The 22,041-nt window shown below is 36.4% G+C and overlaps 1 protein-coding gene across 2 annotated transcripts in view; it reads right to left on the minus strand.

Annotated features, from left to right (window-relative positions):
- Positions 1–22,041, minus strand: part of MNAT1 (MNAT1 component of CDK activating kinase) — a 113,046-nt gene that overhangs the window by 26,934 nt on the left and 64,071 nt on the right. Inside the window, exons 7-8 of one of the 2 annotated variants that reach the window (XM_087952325.1) lie at positions 6,201–6,322; positions 581–620 (exon numbers count right to left, since the gene is read on the minus strand). In XM_087952325.1, coding sequence (XP_087808451.1) covers positions 581–620; positions 6,201–6,322 — 162 coding nt within the window. The remainder of the gene's footprint in view (positions 1–580; positions 621–6,200; positions 6,323–22,041) is intronic. The other variant, XM_026670171.2, reaches the window with a different exon arrangement.

The raw sequence follows: 22,041 nt of genomic DNA on the forward strand, positions 1-22,041 counted from the left end.
CTTGGAATATAAGTAATTGTGCAGCCAAGCATAGGCTTTTCTTTTCTTTTTTTCTTTATACATATTCCATATTTTTTATTTTGCCTTCATAATCCTCCTGAGACTGTCAATGGCTACAGAACCCACACTGGGCCCACAGGTGGGTGGACAGGAAATAAGAAAGTCTATTTCCAAAGCAATCCAATCTTAACATATTCTGCTAATGATCTTGGCAGAAGTGTTTGTTGGCTGCAAAAGTTCCATATACTATACGGTGTCATTTGAAAAATCTCAGAAGATGTTTTGTCAGAACATCCAACTTTTTAAAACAGGGAGGTTTCAGGCTTCCTGCAGGAGGCCACATTATTGTCTTTGATTTCAAATTCAGCTGAGGAAACCTACATTCTTTTTTCAAAAATATACTAAATATGTATAACAAGGCTTTAACCATGAGGTTCCTTAGATAGTGGTACACTAATCTAGGTGGTTCAGAAGAGGGATCTTTTGAACTTTCTATATTATATGTGGAGCAGAAAATATAACTAGATTCCCTTATCGTTCAATATGTTGGTTTAAAATAAGCATTTTTTCAGTAACTGACCTTAAGGAGCTCTGTAGCATTCAAGTTATCAATATTCCACCTGAGAACAAAAATACTAGAAGTTACTGAGAACAAAATTACTCCAAAGCAAGCAGCGCCACTTTCTATTAGGAAGCAAACCAAACTACATGCTTCAAGATAATGTAACAATCCTCCCCCTTCTCAAAAAAGACTGGGCCTTAAAGGATGAACAACATGAGCTAAGGAAGGGCTTAAGCCTACCTTAAACTGCCCATCTGGGACAGGGTGCATAGTCAAGCTTCATAGCCTATTTCAATTACCATAAAGAGCAAGTGTACCTTACTGGATTCTTATTAGTAGTGAAAATATAAAGCTGCTGGCTAGATGAGCTGTGTATGAATTCCAAGAGTGTCTTTTGCAGCTTTCAGGTCAGCAGAACTGGAACCTCTCTTAATCTATCCAACCATTAACCTCAAAAATTCTCTGGGCTGCAAGCTGAAGCTGGTATGTGTTGCAGGCCAACAGCAAATCCTACCATCACTTCAAAAAATCCAGTCATCAGTCAGGTTTTTGAATAGAAGTAAACCACAAACACTTTCCATTAGAAAAATTAAAAGTAGAACAATTCTAAATCAAGCAGTGTTTTTCCTTAGCCGTCCCGTTTCTGGTGGTCAGAATAGTTCACTAATGGTAAAGAAAGCACATTCTTCAACTAATGAGGGGCCCAAATGGAAACTGTAAGTAGCCCTTCTAATTTGGCATGAGCACCTTTCAGAACTGCAATATATACTTGAAACACAAAACAAAACAAAAACAAAAATTTCTAATAATCAAAATCAGGGTGCGAGGCAGATGCAAATAGTGGAGTAAAGGAGAAAGTAAATTACTTTTTACTTAGCAACCATATACTACAACAAGAGATATTTAGCTTTACTAATGAGATCTGAAATATATAAAGCTATCTCCAAGTTAATGAAGATGTCAACCTGATATGCAGCTGCTATGGGGGGAAAAAGGCAAATTCCATGCTATATATCTTTAGGAAGGAATTGAAAATAAAACTGTCAGTAATTATGGTCTACAGTATACTATAGTATACTATACTATAAATCTATAGTATGTCCACATCTGGAATACTATATTCCATTCTAGGTGCCAGATTTAAATGGAGGATATATAATACAGCTGGAAAAAAGTGCAAAAGAGGCAACCAAAATGATTGTAGGGTTTGAACACCTACTGTACTGAGAAAAGGCTACTATGCCATCATGTACCTATGTTCATTTCTGTAATGTTATAAGAAAAAAATGGGCCTAGTCAAATATAACAGATGGAGGTCCTGAAGTTCCAAAAGCTCGTGACTTAAAACATTTTTTAGGAAAATATTCTTTTCAAACTATCTCTCCATATTAAATAATTCATAGACTCACAGAGCTGGAAGAGGGCATTTAGGTCACAAATCCAAACCTTGGGTTGACATAAAACTCCAAATTAAAACACCCTTGAGAGAAGGCTGACCAGCTTCTGCTTGAACATCTATTATAGGTAGAAAATCTGGCACTTCTATGGATAATTGGTTCAATTTTTGAATTATTCTTAATTTTAGAATTTTACCAACAATCACAAACTGTTTTTGCTTAAATCCATTTTTACATGTTCTCAACTCTGGGACAATAAAGAACAAGTTTTGACCTTATTTTGTATGACATATTTTGCAATATTTAAAGATAACACCACTTCTTTTCTTCCTGGGGCTGAGCATTCTTAGATCCTTCACTCTCTTTACAGCTTTCTGGTCAATTTTGTGACTTTTCTCTGAATTTGCACCAGCTTCTTTGAACTCTTCTTAAAGGGCAGTTTGTGCCATCTAAAACTGCCTTTATATTTTTGCAGCCATATCACAGTATTGACACATAATCCTCAAGTGTATGATTTTTAACTTATTTCCTCCCAATGATGCACCTCAACCACAGAGCAGTCCCTGCCAAAGCTTTTGCCTCCCAAAAAGATGAGTACAAGACAGGAACCCATAGTGCATGACGGTTGTATCAATTCAACTGATCCTCATTTCAATTGTTGCCCTTCCCTAAAACAGTTCAGAGAACTCAAATAATCTTACACTATCCTTGTATCTCTTGAACTTGAATTGTGGAGCAGCAAGGGGCCAAGCAATCAGAAAGATAAAAAGAGACTTTCATCCAATTTCCTCACGAACACATGACTTTTACATTTATTTATTTTTTCAAAAAAGTGGTCTGTGGCATACAAATGCTTTCTGCATTTTAGTAAGTGATTGTGTGCTTTATGGGTTTGATGGTTTTTGTAGTATTATTGTGGATGTGAGTCATCCACAGTTGTGTACCAAGATAGGCTGCCAGATAGGTAGGTAGGTAGGCAGGCAGGCAGGCAGGCAAGTTCTATGAATTGGGTACATTATATTTTTCTCCCACCCTTCCTCAAATGGAAACAAACAAGCTATCCCCACCCACCCTTTTATTTACACAACAAATTTGTGAGTTAAGTTCAACTATAAGATGGTAGCCAGCCTAAGATTGCCCAGTCAGCTTTGTGGTTTGTGGCTGAGTAGAAATCTGAACCCAATTTCCCTGATCTCAGTCCAACAGTCCGGTAATTAAATTCACGCTGGCTCTCAAATGTAAAATACAGCCTAAACACAGGAAAACAGACAAAGCTGCAGAAAGATAGACACAGGAGCCTCTTAGTCTAGAAAACTATTTTTGTAGTACATTAGATGATAGTCAGCCTTGACAAGTAAGGAGTTCCAATGGAAATATAGGTGGGTGGAAAGGCTGCTGATGATCACTCACTTGGCCAAACAAAGTCAGCCAGAAAAGATCAAATAGAGACATGGGGAACTGTTCCTTGGAGTTACAGCTGAAGTTGCAACTGAATATTGGCTAGAACCACAGTGCAGTTCTGATAATGGTGGGGGTCTATCTAAAATATTCAGGCTCAAAACCCAGCTTAATAATGATGCTCTCTGGATTGCTTGGAGCAAGTATACTTCTTAGCTATACCTACCTCACAAAGCTGCTGTTTTGAATTAGGAACAGGGCACAAATTAAGGTTAACATAGAAGTATATAGCATCTATGAGACTGAGCTGTGAAATAAAAAGTTCTGGTGCCAATCCTGTCTTTCACAAGCCTCACAAAGGGTGACTCGGGTTTCACCTACTGGGGTTTCAGGAAAGAGCACAATATGGACATCTACATCAAGGAAAAATTGTTTTATCTAAGGGCCTTTGCAGCATAACAACTTGTTGTCTTGGGATATTTTTAATCATCCAGGTCATGGTTGTCCTGAAGGTGCTTTTCAAAAGGCAACTGGGCTTTATTTTTATTTTCTTTGAAAATGTTTCACTTCTCAGGATGAGAAGTGAAGCATTTTCAAGGAAAACAAAACAAAGAAAATGGAATAACAACTCCTTCAACACATTTTCTCCATGCCATGGCAAAAGGCAGAACAATAAAAAAGGTAAAGCTGAAGTACTTGGCAATTCTCTTTTATAAGGTGTTCCAGAGATAAAGCATAAATGCATTGTAGACAGCAAGTACTGTATCTTCTCAAAATGAATAATTAGTAGGGCTAAGATGTAAGTAAAGCAATGTTAGTCATCTAATGAATCAACTGATTTATTCATTAAAATTTAAAATGGGTGGGTTTAAAAAGCACTAACAGTATCAATCCAATTTAACAACCTTTTTTGGAGCAGTCATTAAGCAAACACTACAGTCTTAAGTGAACCCCTTGTTTGCTGTGAAATGTTTCTGCAAAAAAATGGGAAATGTCTGCTTTCAGCAAAAATGTACATCACAGTCATGTGACCAGCAAAGAGGTATTAAATGCAGTTGCTGAGCACCCAAAATGCTGTCAGGATGGGCAACTTCAGAAATCGATCATCAGTAGCTTTTCAGGGGGGATCCACCATAACTTCTAATGGTTGCAAAGCGTCCTGTCGTAAATCAAATGCTACTGTATTTTATTTTCTTTATAACAATATACAGTAGTCACAATCTTAGAAGAGGCCTTCTTTTTAAACTAAAGGGAGGAAGAATTATGTTTCTACAATGGACTTGCCAATTATGGTTTTTACCTTAAAAATTAATTAATATATCATAAACATGGTGGTGTGGTGGTGGCACAGTGATTAGAAGGCAGTATTGCAGGCTAATTCTGCTGACTGCCAGGAGTTTGATTCTGACTGGCTCAAGGTTGACTCAGCCTTCCGTCCTTCCAAGGTCAGTAAAATGAGGACCCATGGTTTGTTGGGAGCAATATGCTGACTCTGTAAACCACTCTGTAAACCACTTAGAGAAGGCTGTAAAGCACTGTGAAGCTGTATATAAGTCTAAGTGCTATTGCTATTGCTATTTTTTCAACACTGCTATGTAATTATCCTTTAGATTATTAATTTATCTATTAATTATCACAGGTCTCAATAATAATTACAGATGTAGTAGAATAAATTAATGCTTTATTATTTTATTTTTCATTAAATACTTCATTAATAAGAGCAAGTAGTTTAAAAACATTTGATTAATTTCAGTGTTTTGCTGGGAAGTGCTGTATGCTAGAATTTATTTCATACAATTTGCTGAAAATACATTTGAAACTCCAGCAAAGAAGCATGAAAAAACAAGAACCCAACTGGACATTAGGTGCTTAGTTCTTACTACACATCTTAATCTGACTTCTAAATCAGTTCTAATACTACATACTGATAATATAGTTCATTCTTGAACCAACTGAGTTATAAATAAGATAACTGAGTTGATTAAAGAATTATTACAGTTGATATTATATGCTGTTTAACACCAGTGTTCTCAGTAGCAAGTTTTGCAAAGCTGACTTATTGAATGTTATTTATTAACACAATTAATATTCCACATTTCAGTTTAATCTCCACGATTGCCTGTAACATTTCTACTTCAGGATCAGCTCTGTACTCCTTACTTAGATTAAAAAAACTCTTTCAACTATGCATTGTAGTTGAAAGTATATGTTCAATATAAACTCTTGACATTTATAGGATAATGCATTGTATTTTAAGCTGTAGGTTTTCCTCACAAAATTTTCATGAAACTTGCACCAGAGTACATGCCCACAGCAACACCTAGGAAAAGGTTGCATAGGAACTATCAGTTATATCAGCTAGACCTCATATTTATAGTTAAAAAGATGCGCAGGCAAAGTATTTTCCCCTGATAGAATGAATCCAACACTGAAAGTAAAATCTAAAGTCTCTCATAATGAAAAGCCAGCCCTAATATTTTTATTGGCCCACCGCTCTTAGGCAAATCAAGATCCAAAGTTTTATATGCATATTTTTAAAAACTATCCACAATTGAAAATGAGCAGCTATTTCTCAACTCCCTCTAGCAACCTTAAAACATTAATGCAATCTGGCCGAATTCTCAACTGATATATAAAATACTACAAAACCAAAGAAAAGTGTGGAACAAACAAAGATCGCATTTGGCTGCCCAAACAAAACATTGGTTTGGACAGGATGTTGTCTATTTTGTTACCGTCTTTCTATTTTGCTTTTAAAAAAACACTGTGCTTTGAAAAACAAATAAGGTGGTAAGGTTCCCAGTAGGGTGCAATCTTAAGTCAATTTAAATAAACAAACTTACCCTAATTTTCCCAGCAAATCCACCTCTGGAACCAATGGTCCATATGTCTCTACATGCAGTGGCTTATAGTCATAGAGTACTTCTTCAATCTTTTGAACAGGCATTAAGGAAATATGCTGACCCTGTTGAAAAAAGACAGGGAGATATCTAAGTTGTGGTTTAGTTTAAGTATAAGAAGCTATTATTTTTATGAAAGCTGAATTAAAATCTTAATATTGACCATTCACTTGCTATTATACAATCATTTTCTGCTTCTAACATGAAATTCTTTCCAAACATCTTAAGATTAGAAAAATAATGGTTTGTTAGCTATAATTCTTAAAGAAGGAGGTGTGGGAAATAAAATTAGTTAATACCAGATTTACATTAACTACATAAATGCAGCTCTGTTACAGATGAATTTATTAGATAAAAAGTTTCATTTCTCATAAGCAAAACCAAGTAAAATCATCATCAGAACTCATCTGCATTTGCTTCAGATAAGCAGCAAATAAATAACAAATAGATAAATAAACATAGTAAAACAAGACCATTACAATTGATCATCAATTATTTCTTGAAAGCTCTAAATGAGAAGTGGAAGCTACTTTTGCATTATCCTGGTATCTATCTATCTATCTATCTATCTATCTATCTATCTATCTATCTATCTATCTATCCTCTAAACTACCATATGTAATGGCTGTAAGAATTGATGTTTGCTGTAACATTGAAATTAATTCAACAAATTCCTACAATCTTTAAAAAAATAATTTGAATTTCTCAAATTAGTCTTCAGACAAAAGAATGTCTTTAAAATTCTTCAGGGTCTGGGATTAAAGCAAGTACCACAATAGTATCAAAATTTGAGAGGATCCAGAGTCCACTGGAGTTGGGCAGCTATAATGAATTTAAAGAAATAAATAAAATTTGGATTTGTTACAGTCTACTCTATACGTTTTTCCCATTGCTGTTCAGCCATAATATTAACAGAAATAGAAACTTTGATGTACAATAACTGTACAAAAATCAAGTTTATGTTTATCAGAGCTGGGAATAATTACACATATCAACAGGCATATCTCTCCCCCCAAAAAACAGAGTCCTGCTGTGGTGCCTCATTGTGGCAGAAGGAGTAGTATTTAAGATTTATAAGGCTGCCCACCTTCGGAAACAACTCTGGGCAGCTCGCAAGAATAAAACCAATAAAATAAACAAAACCATAAAACCAAAATCTGGCAACTCAGCCCTCCTCCTTGTGTGCCTCCAACAAAACCATCCACAGGCTCTCACCTCACCCTAATCCAACTCTTGGGGGAAAGAGGTGCAATAAATTACACACTCCTCGAAGAATTAGAAGTTCCTATCTTCCAGTTTGCATTGATTGCAGCTTAACACAGTACTCAAATACTGGATTGTAATTAATTATTTGGTTAGATGAAATAAGTCAGATTCAAAATCTTGTTCTGAAGTTAGATTCTTTCAAAGATTTGGACTGCTCATCAAGATAATATTAACTCTAGGTTGTTATCCCATTTTTGCATTGCTTAATCCTAATCTCTCAATTCCTATCACTCTGATGAAATCGAGCAGGGTGGGGATGCTCCAAGACAATATTTTAAAAATCATATATCAGGAGATAGATGAATCTAATACAATTTCTCCGCAATTTCCAGATAAAGTAAATGTCTGCTTAATATAGAAGTACCAGTCTACCTGCTTATGGAGCATATTTAAGGATTATCTCACATAGAGCTATTGATTTTTCCCCCCACCTATTCCATCAATACATCAAAACATTCTGGATTGCTGCTATACTTATAGCAGCAGGTGTTGATTATGATGGGGCAGAAGAGTTAGTGGGTGCTTCTTGAAACAAGACACTTATTTTCCATTTGAAGCTCCAGAAACATTTGTCAAACTCTCATTTGTATTACATCCACACCCGGATATAACCATGCAAAATTTAACAATAACTAGAGAAAATATATAATGCATTATTTTGGTCCAACTTACTTAGGTAAGCAGAATTCATTCCCAGAGATTTTGAGAAGGCTCAAGTTCAATGGTATAGGATAGCTTCAATCTACCCAGCCCATTTCTATTTAAAGGGCTTCAAGTAGAACTATAGAAGAGCCTCTGCCTGAAAACCTGGAGAATCAGTTGATCCTGGACTGATCAGTGCCCAATCTAAATTATCCTGCTAATTAGTTCTACAAATAGCACGCTGGCATTTGAGGACCATAAAAGAAAAGTGTGGATACAGATGTTGGCGGAAAACCATACTAAACCTTAAGTAGCAAGCAAATAAAATTCATCTCACCGTAGCAGAAATGATAGACCAGTTGATTACATATAAGTAGTCCTCAACTTACGACCACAATTGAGCCCAAAATTTATATTGCTAAGTGAGAAATTTGATGTGAGTTTGGCCCCATTTTACAACTTTTCTTGCCACATTTGTTCAGTAACTCACTGCAGCTATTAAATTATTACCAACTTGATTATTCTATGTTCTATTAACATGGTTGTTAAGTGAATCTGGTTTCCCCACTGACTTTACTTGTCAGAAAGTTGCAAAAGATGATCATAGGATGCTGCAACTGTCATAAATCTGAGTCAAACATCTGAATGTAAATCACATGACCATGGGGATGCCACAATGGTTATAAGTGTGAAAAATGGTCATAAATCCCTTTTTCAGTGCTGCTGTAACTTTGAATGGTTACTAAGTGAATGGCTGTAAGTTGAGGACTACCTGTCTGTGCTTGCTCAGTCTGCTATCCAAGTACCAACACCAGATAAGAAAAAGACCAAGGCCCTTGTTTATGCTTCTACCTCCTTAAATTGGATTGAGCAATGTTACTCAAAGGGAATATCCCCTGGCAGGAATATACACACAGCAGAATATAATCAATTAAAGCTTCAAGAGCGCATTGCAGTACCCCAGACTGCCTTGGCAAACTCACAAGGATGCCTTGTGATCTTATTTGTTTTTTTAGACATTCATTTGTGATACCTTATTTTTCCAGAGCTGGGTTTTCAGCAGTCTTTTGCCTTGGGGGTATTGTGAAAAAAATTACTATCACACTAATGCCATGATAATCTTTGCAACCAAATGATACTTTCCTTTTACTTTCTGTAATGATCACAATAATCAAGCTGTTGAGTTCCTTCTAAATCAAAGTTAAATCTCTTTCAGATGGAAAAACCACTTAATAAATAAATAAAACTACTGTAATAGTTTTGGATATCTGGTCTCCTTTTCAAGAGTATTCAGTTGCGCAGGACATCAAGGGTCATCAAGGAATAATTTTCACATCTAAGGAGTACAATAAAGGAATATCTAATTGTATTAGTTATGGAATATATATGCTGAAAACAAAGCCAGATACTAGCAGTTAATAACATTTTTGGAACACAATGATGAAAATGATGAATTACTTTTGCATAAATGTAAAAAGACAAAGGTTGAATATGTTTTATCCACACAAATATGTGTCCATTATTTTTCTCATAATGGCTTGGACCCAAATATTTCTAGTGAAATTGAAAGAAAATTCCTGATTGATAAAAAGCCCCTATAAATTATTCTGTGTTTTTGTCCTGCTGTGCCTCTCCCCCTCCATATTCCATCACTTGTAATCTCCTGGATGACATTTTGGGAAATATCAAGAGGCTAAAATGGATGAATAAATTTATGTTTAATCCTATTTTAGGTGTACATAGTTGGATACTCCAAACAAAACTGTTCATAAAACAAACATTTATCAAGTTCACTAAGGTTAAGATTCTATTCCAAACATTTATTTTCTGCTGTATGTATTCAGTTCTCCCTTGTGTTATGATAGAACAAATAGTTTTTTTTTTTTATTCCAATATGTGCTTGTGCTGTATTCTTCGCTATAAAATGCGGGCACATTTAATCTACATCTAACACAGAGCATGTTCAGTAAAATTTAAAAATAAGCACAATACTCTGAAGCAATTAGCAGAGATATCTGTTTAAAGACTAACATCACTCTGAAGCCTTTTTGGAAATAGCTCCCCAAACAGAAGCACTCACTTTCCACCTGTTGCTGTCACATATGTTCATGCCACTCAGGCACATTTGCTAGTGCACATTCCTGTGTTTACTAATTAATCTCTCCATTGCTCTTTCCCAAGGGCTATCTGCCATTTGCAATGTGCGCCCCTTTTTTATTTAAAGAGATAAAGGAAGGTAACCGTTTCGATTGAATTTTCTTGTCTTTTCTTAAGAGAAATCAATGCCTATAAAATGTTGCTATTCCATTGTAAGCCGCCTTAAAATTGAGAAGCCAAGATATGGAGTGCATTTTTTCCTTTATATATGAATCTGTTTAAATGAATTCTGCATAACATAAATCTCAGGACTTTTATTATATTGATAATGTTATTCTTGTGCCATTCATTAAAATTATCACATTACTAAACTAAAAATCACCCCCAATGCTTTAGAAAGCAATACATTAGCTGATGTCCTAAGAATTATCCATTTGCTGTACAACTTTTAAAAAATAATATTTAAATCTCCAGGGAGTCAAATTTACATATTAACAAAGTAGGTTAACTGTTGCATGGCTGACTTCTCTGACCTTGCCTCCGTTCTGCCACTTTATCTGCTAGGATATGGAGGCCGGGGAGGGGAGGGATTTCACCTATCAGATATCATTGGACTAATCACACTCAATGTAGGGATTATTTACCAAGAATATGCCACTCAGTGCTAAGACCCACACAGGAGATGGGCTCCATTACAAGCAAAATGTTTAGAGTCTCAGAGATAAGAACTTGGGAAAGTTTTTATCAACTTTCATCTTGCCTCATGAAAGTGCTCAGGACTTGGATCATTTTAATTACTTCTGACTGAAAAAATTAAGGGAAAGAAGGTTTCAGATTTCTAGGATGGGGGGTGGGGGGGTTGCTTAAGAAAGAATGAATTGCATTTGACCCATTGCAAGTGAGATTTCAAGTTATGTTTAAATACTCTCCCTCCCCATCACCATAAAGCTGTTCTCATTTGGTAATGCAAACTAGCTCCTTGACCTTCACAACAACCTCTGAGAAAACAGTTGTACATTCTACTGTGGTGTAAATCCTTGCAGACAAGTCGAACCTGTTCTTTCTGGCATCTTGCCCTTCAGACGAGTATTCCCTCTAGATTTAACTGTATTGTGAAAGACCAAGAAGAGGCATTTACTGTACTATGTTCATCTTTCCTGCACAAGTTGAACCCTATTTCACTTGAAATCAAATATTCTAATAAAATGACAATTTTTTAAAATGTTCACCAAAGAAGAACCATATTTAACGTTTAAAAAACTAAATTTCTTTACTATAGATGTAAGTAGATAGAAATAACAACAGTGGTATACATGTATAATGACTTTTTCAATTAATTCCTGTGGGGATGTTACCTGTTTATTTTATGCTGAATAAACAATAATTTATTCAATATTGAGTAATTAATCTTTTTTACCTTAACTGCCACATTCAATGTACATGCATTGTTCACTGAAAGCTTCTATTTTAATGATTTTCCCAAATGTTTGTACAAATATGTTTCATTTTCTTCCACTCATTCTTCACTATTCCTTTATGCTACATGTAGAATCCTCATATACAGCTTGAATCATGGGGTTTAATGCATAATATAATATAATTTTATTACAAGACTTTTAGTACTAACAGTATTTATGAAGTCTGTAGATTAAAAGGAAGCACGTAATTATTACATACCATTTGGAAATCTCAACATGAACATGATTAATCTTTTAGAATCTACAATAGTGCTGTTATTTTTTTAAAAAATCAATAATTTATTAAACAAATTTTGTTCTTTTGAACTATGTTAGTTGTTGGTCAAAAGAACACACTTTTCACCTGTCATTTGGGACACAATGATTACAGTGCTGGATAGTATTCTGGAAGTACAACAAGCCTTTTATTAATACATTAGTATTTTATGTAACTATAGAAAGAGAAATAATTATTCACATTTAATTATTCATCTCTTTAACCAAAGTAGACTTCCAATCAGAAACAGTATAAGTTCCCTAAGAATTCTATAATATGATTCAATATGATTGAAAAACTGGATATTAAATCTTAGAGGAAAGACTAAGTGACCTGAGTATTCTTAACATTGAGAAATTAGGGGGGAAAGTTTAGCGTGGTTTGTAAAAAAAACTGCTCTCTGTTACCTGTATAGTACACAGAATAATGGTATTAAATGACAAGAAGCCAAATTATTGTTCAATATTAGGAAAAGTTTCCTAATTGTAAGAATACATCAACAGTGGAAGTAGTTGCCAAAAGAAACGAACACTGGATTTATAAAAAGCCACCCAGATTCACTTTTAATTAATTAACAAAATTAATTAATAAAATTATTTTGGGAAGGAAGGGAACTTTATGTAGAAACATCTCAAGGCTTTACATAATAAAACATTAATGCCACAAATATGTTAATACAAATTCTGAATGCAAGTTAAATTAAAGGATCATATATTCATTTACATGCCTTTCAGATAATATAATAAAATATCTCTTTATAGGACAGTATGATTATATTCTTCTGTCAAATAAACTACTTCATTACAAGTTTATTCTCATTATTCAGGGATATGGTCATGAACATACTGTATTACTTCTGAATTTGTTTTTGTTTTTTTAACAAGGCACCTCCAATTACAGACTATTATCACCAGATAAGCAAATGCTACATGGAACTCTACAAAATAGAAACCAATTTTCTATCAGCTCCCACCTCCAATTTTGAGAAAGAAGAGATCATTCCAACAATCTGTACATTCATCCAACAAAGAATCAGTTCCCCAATTAATCACTAGGGGGATAATTTCCTTCATAATAACAGGCAATATTTTGCGATGTGCTGCTCAAGCTACTGCAAAAGAGTTTCAGAGATATTACAGAGCAGAATAGTACCGTCAAAAGTTAGTGGCTCAAAATTGAATAGCCATTTAACTACAATCATGGTCTGATTGGACTAAAAAGTAATTAATATGAAAAGATGATTAGATAACCATAAGGCACAACCACAAGACAGGATAATGCAAGAAAAACCAAGAAGAAGGCTGTGGAGTAAGAAAAGACAAAATATAGCCCATGAGCACTAAAAATAAATTACAATTAAATCATAGGAATTTTATATTTATTTATATTATCTCGAGAAAGTTAAACCTCAAACATCCTGTTATTTCTTTGTTGAAAAGGAAACAGAAGGAATTACTGCAATATTAGTCTTATTGTTTTCAATTAGGGACCTCAGGTTCAAACTAGCTTAGCAGAATATGAGTTCTACTTTGCCAAAATTAAAATACTTGATTCAGGAACTATTTTTAGCTTTTTCTTATTTCAGCTCTTTTCTCAAAATAAGCTGTCTCAGGTAACTTAAATTCATCCACACAGAGAACTATGAGGAACTGATACTTTCCAAACTAACCTCTGCATACTCCCAGCCTTTTAGTAGTTCCATTGCCCTTACCCATCATTTCAAAACCACATTTTTCTAAGAGATCAGAAAATTAACTTGCATTTAACACATAACTGTCATCCTGCTCCCTACGTTTACTATGCAAAATGCTCAACACATGGAGATTGTATACTCAACACAGGGGTGTACTCAACACAGGGGTGTCCAACCCATGGCCTGGGGTCAGCTAGTAATGCAACCCACAAATCATAAACTTTTAATAGTATGTGATTTTATATTGTAAAAACATATTATATATTTTATATCCAGACAAGACAACTCCTCTTCACTCAGTGCAGCCCAGGCAAGGCAAAAGATTGGATACCTATGTTCTAACCCCACAATCCTTTCCCCTCACCATTGTACCTATTGTAAAGCAAAAGTATGAACTCAACATATCTTTCTCTTCTACTTTATATCTTCTAGGACTAAAGCTACAAAGAAAAGTGACCTTGATTAATCCTCTCAGAACCAATTTAGTTTTAAACCAACATATCCAACAGCATTAGACAGAGGAAGGCTAAGATAAATTCTCCCAGATTCTATTGACAAAATTTATACCTCCCATAAATTAATTCTGATCTGGTTTGTACATCACACTATATGTATATCACCCTAAGCTTAATTATGATTTGTTGAGCAATAATAAATTGGATTCACATAATACATTTAGACCTATATCATGGCTTATTAACTACAATAGCTGGTTTGCATAACACACCAAGCAAAAAAAGAAAAGCCCACCATTTGATCTAGCATGATTTGTATACAAAACTCACATGTGTGTTGCAGATTTACACTAAAAGGGGTATTTACATTATCAGATTTATTTACAGATACTTAGTTTATAATTATCAGTATCTCCAATTATTATCAGGCACAACCAAAATGTCCCAGGTGAGTATACTTTAAAATCTTATTGAATTTATTTTCATGCAATACTTTAATAAAAATATTGCATTGGTATGATTTTTTTAATGGACCAGAACAACTTCTATTTTTATGGGTTTGGAAAGACCTAATACTATACTCAGAAACACAGAAAGCTAGGTTAATTACCTGAAATGAAACAAGGCCAATTAACAACCACAAAAAAAGAAGTAAGCATTAAACCTTTCAAAATGAACTATATTTCCTCCCCCCTCCCTCCCTCCCAAACAATCAAAGAAGTTTCTTTCAACAGTAACTGACATGAGGTGCTTTTTCCTCAGTTCCATCTTGATGGACATCCCAAAAACATCCTGGGTGCTACAAGGGGGTGCCAGCTTTTGATGCCAGGTGATAGTTGCATGGAACAATAACCTCCACCCGTGAACACCTGAACAAACACCCTTCCTGAAAACCATTGTTTAGGACTACTTCTTCATTAGAGTGCATTGTCCCTTTGATCCAAAAATCCTTTCTCCTTAGCATATGCAGGCAATCAATGATTAAACTTCAGGCAATTCTCATAAAAGAGGCAGCAAAATAAATGCATTTTAATGTGATTTTTGTTCCATTGGTCAAAATCGGTTTCCTGCTTTAATTTCTTTACAGTTTGCAGTTTTTTTAATATATTAATAGGGAAGCAGAAAGAAAAAAACCTGTACCAAACAAAACAGAAAGTAACAACTTATAGTTCAATTTTTAAACTGTTGGACAGCAGTAAGTAGATTACTCATTTGATTTTTAATTTAGAAAATTATATCTAATTGTACTTTCTTAAAACAACTATTCCCCATGGCTTTAAAAGCAGAATTAAACAAATCTATAAACAAAACTAATATTGATGTAAAGAGGTAAGAGAAAGTAAAGATCAGCTAAGACTTATAAGGAAAAATGTGCCACAAGTACCACAAGTTTTTTTAATTGTCTATCAGTCTGCTTTTTTATTGTTGTTTGATTATGACAGCTCTGAGACCAAGACAACTTTGCTTTGTAAAACCTTCTGCCTTGAGTGATCTGCCTTTTAATTATTTTTATTTACATTTTAATCCTACCTCTTTATGGCATGCATAGATGTCTTCTTACCCCATTTTACATCATGTTATAAAAAGCAAATTAGACTGAGAGATAATGTCTGGCCCCAAATGTGTGCAACAGCAGCAATCTGACATGGTATCTTTCCAGCCACAATCCAATTCTCTAATGTATTTATTCATTCATTTATTTTAAAAGACTTGTTTGGTTGTTCATCTCATGCACCATGTACCTGGATGACTAACAAACAACAATAAAAGTAGTAAAAAACATAAAAACCATCACAAAAATTACTGTCGCCTCAAAAAGCAACATACACCCCACACATCCCGATTTTGCTGGGCTCCAATCTCAGTTTACCCACCCAATGTCTGTAGGAAAAGCCAAGTTTTCAAGATTTTCAGTAAGGTTAGGCAGGCAGGGGCGTACTTGGGTCTCAGGGGAGGGATGTTTCAAAGATTAGGAGCCACTATCAGGGAAAATACACAGCTTCTTTCAGATAAAAGTATTAGTATGTACGCTCAGGAGACTTCCTCAACCTTTACTCTCCTAAATAGAGAAAAGTTTTTTTCTCTTTCAGAGGACAGAAGCAATTCTTTAGAGGAAAGGAGACAAGCAAGTACCAGGGAAGAGAGAAAGATAAAGCTGAGTTGACTCTTTTCTGTCCTAGACTAAAGTTTATCCTCTTAGCAATAGCTCTGGAGAAATAGAAATGCATATGGAATTTAATTTAGGCTTCTGAGACAAAGAAAGATGTTTCAGTTCAAATCCCTATTCTTCTGGGAGAAGAAAATATCTAAGGCACAAACTGAAATGCAGTTTGATTTTGAGGCCAACTATTGTCAGTTATTACATTTTAATTAAAAGTCTTTTCTGATTTTTTTTACTTTGAAATTTTAAATTTAACAACTAGTATTTTGGTGCCCAATAAAAATTAGCACCAAAGATTTAGCTATCCCTGATTTATGCAACACATGGTCAAAATATGGTAATAAAAGAAGGAACACGTTACAGACCTCACTGTTTAAAAAAAAACCACACACACATCAGAAATGAAAAGTTATATTGAGATAATCTATAAAATGTGCTTACATTGTATGAATGATGTGCTGTTCCTTCATAAAGCATGTAGGAAGTCAGCATTTCTCAAAAGTGTGAAGTACTTCCATGTGCTTAAAGTGTGAGCTTTCCAAAGCAAACAACTGTGGAAAGACAGAGAAAGAGGGGAGGGGAAAGCATATATCCAGCCAGCCATATTTTGGCTTGCTCTACCAGATATCTTCTCTGAAATTTGAATATTTGAATTGCTCTTCTTTCTAATGTGCATAAAAGAAGAGACAAAAAGCAGCATATGTACCAAATTAAAGAGCTTTGGAAGGAAAAGAGCCAACAAAATGTTTAACTACACTCACTATAGGAAAATAAATATCCCCAAAACAAGATAAACATAAAAGAGAATAGATAAAATGTAGCACAAAAGAATTTAGTTAAGGGGTTGGATCCCCCTCAGGGTTGAAGAGATAAAACAGAATGCGAGACTTTGGGGTTTTTTTGCTTTATTTTTAATATTTTCAGAGAGAAAAATATCAGGTTCTCTAAAAGATTGCCTTTTTTTCAGATCGATAGGTCAACAAGTAGCATTCAGCTAAAGCAAATAAACAAATAATTCCCTCCCTCCCAAAAGTAATAAATTGTGGCCTAATTTGCTCTACCAGGCCAACTATCTCCCTGCCTGTAAAAGTTATCCCTCTGCTACTATATCTATCTATGCCTATTGCTATATGTATAGCTATTATTAAATTTCTCCATAGAGTCAATCAAGAGCTTATTCTAGAGGTAGCAGGCAACCTCTTAGGACTAGTAAAGCACTGATGGTTATCTTTTTGGTTATCTTATCTTCAAATACTCTTCTTTCTTGGGCCTCCACACTGGGTAGATTGAATCCTCAAAGCATCATTTTCACATCCACACATAGTAACAACTCTTTTAGGGTGATTTAATTCTCCCAAGATTATGCATGTTCTTAGCAGTCTGAAACAAATTAAATCTATTTTCGCTTAGTAGTGATCTTCTTTTTCTCTGGGTCCAGAAACTATTTTCCTGCCAACTCCTCGGACCATTTCAGCTTCTTTACCTGCCTCACACACTAAGTAAGACTATACATGTAGAAATATTTTGATTTCTCCCACATCTGTCCCAGCCTCACGATATCAGCTGTAAATAAAATAAAATGAAATGAATCTAAATCTGAATCTGAAAGATCATGTAACAGAGTAGCAAAACAAAGTTTACTTGGCCCATTCTGTCACAAGGGAAAGGAATAAGCTTCCTCAAATGGTGCTCCATTGTTTTGGTGCTACTACATAGAAGGTCTTGTTTCAGATAACTTCATCATATCCTCACCATCAGAAGGAACTATGAGGACCTTAAAACAAAGATAATATCATAAACTACATTTGTGGAACCATCTCTCCCTGGATGTATCTGCTCATCCTCTCCCTGAGGGTTGGATACAATGAGTGCATTCCAGGTCTCTTCTCTTAAATCTGGTAATCAAGAAGGACCTAGAAAGTGCTCTTCTCTATAGCTGCCCCTGCCCAGCGGAACATCCTCCACCATGACATCCAGCAGATCCCAGCAGAAGGCCTTAAAGAGCTGGCTCTTCCCACATCCACTGGGGTGCGATGAGGCTGGAGACCAGTAAGGTGGAATGCTGATGTATGGGAGAGTGTTGGGAGACTAGAAGTTTTTTTTTCTGGTTGTTTGCATTTTTTATTTTTTAATTGCTTTATGAGCTTACCAGGACTGTGGTTCATAATGTGGCAGTTATGTAAATAATATATTATTAATATATAATATAATTAACAACCAAACAAACCCTTAGATCAGAGACTGAAAAATTCCAGTCGAGAGTGTGGATGTAGCCTACAAGGCATTCATTCATATTGACAAATTTCCCCTCAAAAGCTTCACTCTGGCTGAATCAGAGATCGAGATGTGCAAGGGCAGAACAAGAACATTGGCTACAAGCCAAGTCTGGAAGAAATGACACAGAACAAGAACTCTGATTGAGTGGACTCTCTTCCAGATTGAGTTCACCTGTACTCCAGATGTAAACTTGGGAAGCATCCAGTCATTTTGTTGGATTCAGTTTTTCATCTCCTTATCCTAGACAATGTGGCATCAGTTTGCAAGGTAGGATCATAGGTCAGTGCTGAACAAATATTTTATATTCACAGGAACCCAGATTCAAGTTTTGCAATTCCAATTAAAGGAAACCCAAGTATTGGAATTGGCAAGGTTTCTGTTCAGGGTGAAAGAAAACTAATACCAGCCAATTAGAGTGGATAATATGGGGCTAAATGAACCAGTGGTCAGGCAGACCAATAGTCTGATTATGAAAACTGACTCATGTATTCGTTTGGGAATCTAAGGAAGCAAGAAATACCTAATCTACCCTCAAGACTTTTTCAGTTCAAAGTTAAAGAACAGGGAGATGATGAGAGAGAGAAATACAAACAATAAAGAGAATCAAAAACAACAAATTTATGTGTATAAATGCCATTTCATATATTTTACACAGTTGTGATTTGACACAAAATCAGAACCTTGGTTTCAGCTGAAGATTTTGTTTCATTTGTCTAACTCAAAAATAAATAGCTCATGGCTCTAGAGCTAATAGCGTTTTTTTAAAAAATCAGCAAGTACTGCTGTAATGGGCCAAATCCATTGTGTGCCAAGCCTCACGTGAGCAACCTCAATGGTTCCGGTGCATGCTAGGTCTCATGTAGGCTGAAAACAGACACCAGGAACAAGACCATAAAACACGTCACAAGGGCAGTTAACTGGAATGCAGCTTGGTTTGCTAGTTTAAATTTACCATGGCATGGTTATTGGAAGATGCGATGCATCCACTAACATTCCTACGCATGTAACATAATGATTGGATAAACTCACCCCCTTTGTGTGTTCCCAATAAAAGGAGTTCCCCAAACCCTGATCGGGGCAGCTCACCCAAGATAGAACCTGTGTTGGTGTCTTTCTTGATGCATTCGACCACCCAGTGGGCAGCCTTCCATATGCGGAGCAAAACCGCAATTGGTGACCCCGACGTGATCCACTAAAAGGAACGGGTGCGTCTCTCTTCGACTGCCTATCTCACCCGGCCGGGCGAGCCAGTTGCAACTCAGGGAAGCCGTCTCGTGTCACGGATCCCTCCCCAGGAATCTTCATCAAAGAAGACATCCTCCTTTCAGGTGAGTATGGGCGGAAAATTCTCCAAAGAGCAGATGGCACGTTTGCAGGAATTGGAAGAATTAACGAAGAGTTCAATTCGTATTTTTGGGAGTCAGGGCAAAATGCTCCTGATTCCAACTAAAAAGACCTTATCACCCTTTTGACTTACATTTACATACAATATCCGGCTTATCCGGATAAAGGGTCCTTGAAAGTCTCCACATGGCAACGTTTGGGTGATTATTTTCATGATAACCCCAGGGCTCCACCAAAAATTCTGACCACGTGGAGGACAGTCATGGAATGCTTAACAATCCATGGCTCAGCGCTGACTAAAGCCCCCTGGGGATCCTCCTCCTCCCTATGCAGCTGAAACCAAGACAAAGGACGCTTTCCCATTAAAAACTCCCCCCACTGCTCCTGAACCCATGAGTTCTCCTAACTTAAATTCAGCGAAGGATCAAACACCCATGGGAGCATTCGCACAAGCCATGGTGCAGGGACGCAGAGAAGGCTCTCTTACTCTAGAGGAGGTCTCTCTCTGTCCCTTTGATGCCGAGTTCGAGAGAAGCTTCAGAAAGCCATTCATAGGCAAATCTCTAATGAAGAAGCTTCTGTTAAAACTGGCTGTTGAAAATGCTAATGAGGATTGCAAGAGGATCCTGCAGCCTCTATCTGCCCGAGGGGGTTTCCTCTCCGGACTATATGTTTGAAAGTAAACAAGAAAGCAGCAAGGAAAAAGAAATGGGAGGGCAACCCCTAGTGGGCTGGCCTTTCCAGAGAACACAGATTGATTTCACCGGAGTACTAACTCCATACGCATATCTGGGCTATAAAATGCTTTCTGCTACTGCCTATCCTTCACTTCCCTCTTTGTCTCTACCTTCTCAACCCACCTTGGTTCAACTATCTGGGTACCATAAACTGGTACCATAAATCTTTCCTGTCTTTAACCACTGATATTCTTTCTCCATTGTTTGAAGCCCTTACTTGGGAGGAAAAGCCTGCTGACACAATATCCTTGCAGCAACCTAAGCTTCAAGCAATACATCACCACAAAGAGCTGAACTTGCTGCAACCATATTAGTCTTCCAGAATTTTAACGAACCCATCAACTTGATTTTAGACAGCCTATATGTTACTCAAATAGTCTCTACTATCCATGACTCTTACCTCTCTCCTGCAATTGATAAAAACCTCTCTCTTTTTGTTACATTACAACACCTTGTTGCACAGCGTCAACATCCTTTCTTTGTAGCACACATTCGTAGCCACCAACCCTTCCCAGGAATCTCCAGGAAGGCAATGATGTGGTGGATCAAGCAGCTGCAGGCATCATGACATCACACACATTGACTCCTTGGGAGAGTCATTCTTATTTCCATCAAAACACCAAAGCTCTCATGAAACATTTCAACCTCACGATGGCAGAAGCCTCAGCCATTAGGCAACAATGCCCCACCTGTAGTCAACAAGCCCATTCCATTCCCTTAGGGGTAATCCCGGGTTGAAAGCCTGCGAAATATGGCAAATGGATGTTACTCAATTTCTTCATTTGCCCCTGGAAGTATCTGCATGTTACAATTGATACTTATTCAGGGTTCATAATGGCAACTCAGAAGAAGAGAAGCCTCCAAACATGTCATCAATCATTGCATTCGCACTTTTGCATCGTTGGGACGCCCAAATGAAATAAAAACAGATAATGGTCCTGCATACACTAGCACAGCTATGTCAGAATTTTGCGCTAAGTGGCAAATTACCCACAAGTTTGGTATTCCTCATAACAGCCAGGGACAAGCCCTGGCAGAGAGAGCTAACTTGACGCTAAAAACAGCGTTAGAACGACATTTGATCAAAGGGAAAAGAACCCTTGGCCTCCCGGCGATGCAAGACACTCTTAATCTCTGTCTTTATACCCTCAACTTCCTCAACCTCTCTGGCACCCTGCTATGACAGCAGCGGACTGCATTTTCCTCCCCCTCCCCTGATTCTCCCAAACCACAGGTATACTACCGCCAACTGCCAGACCCTACTTGGAAGGGTCCTGCTGCTCTCCTCACCTGGGGTCGTGGCTACGCAGCTATCCAGCTTCCAGATCGTGTCCTGTGGGTTCCTGGATGGCACATCAGACCATACCACCCCAAAGTA

This window comes from Notechis scutatus, chromosome 1 (genome assembly GCF_049901735.1).
Source record: "Notechis scutatus isolate UNSWTSFEM ecotype Mainland chromosome 1, rNotScu1.2, whole genome shotgun sequence".
Taxonomy (NCBI): Eukaryota; Metazoa; Chordata; class Lepidosauria; order Squamata; family Elapidae; genus Notechis; species Notechis scutatus.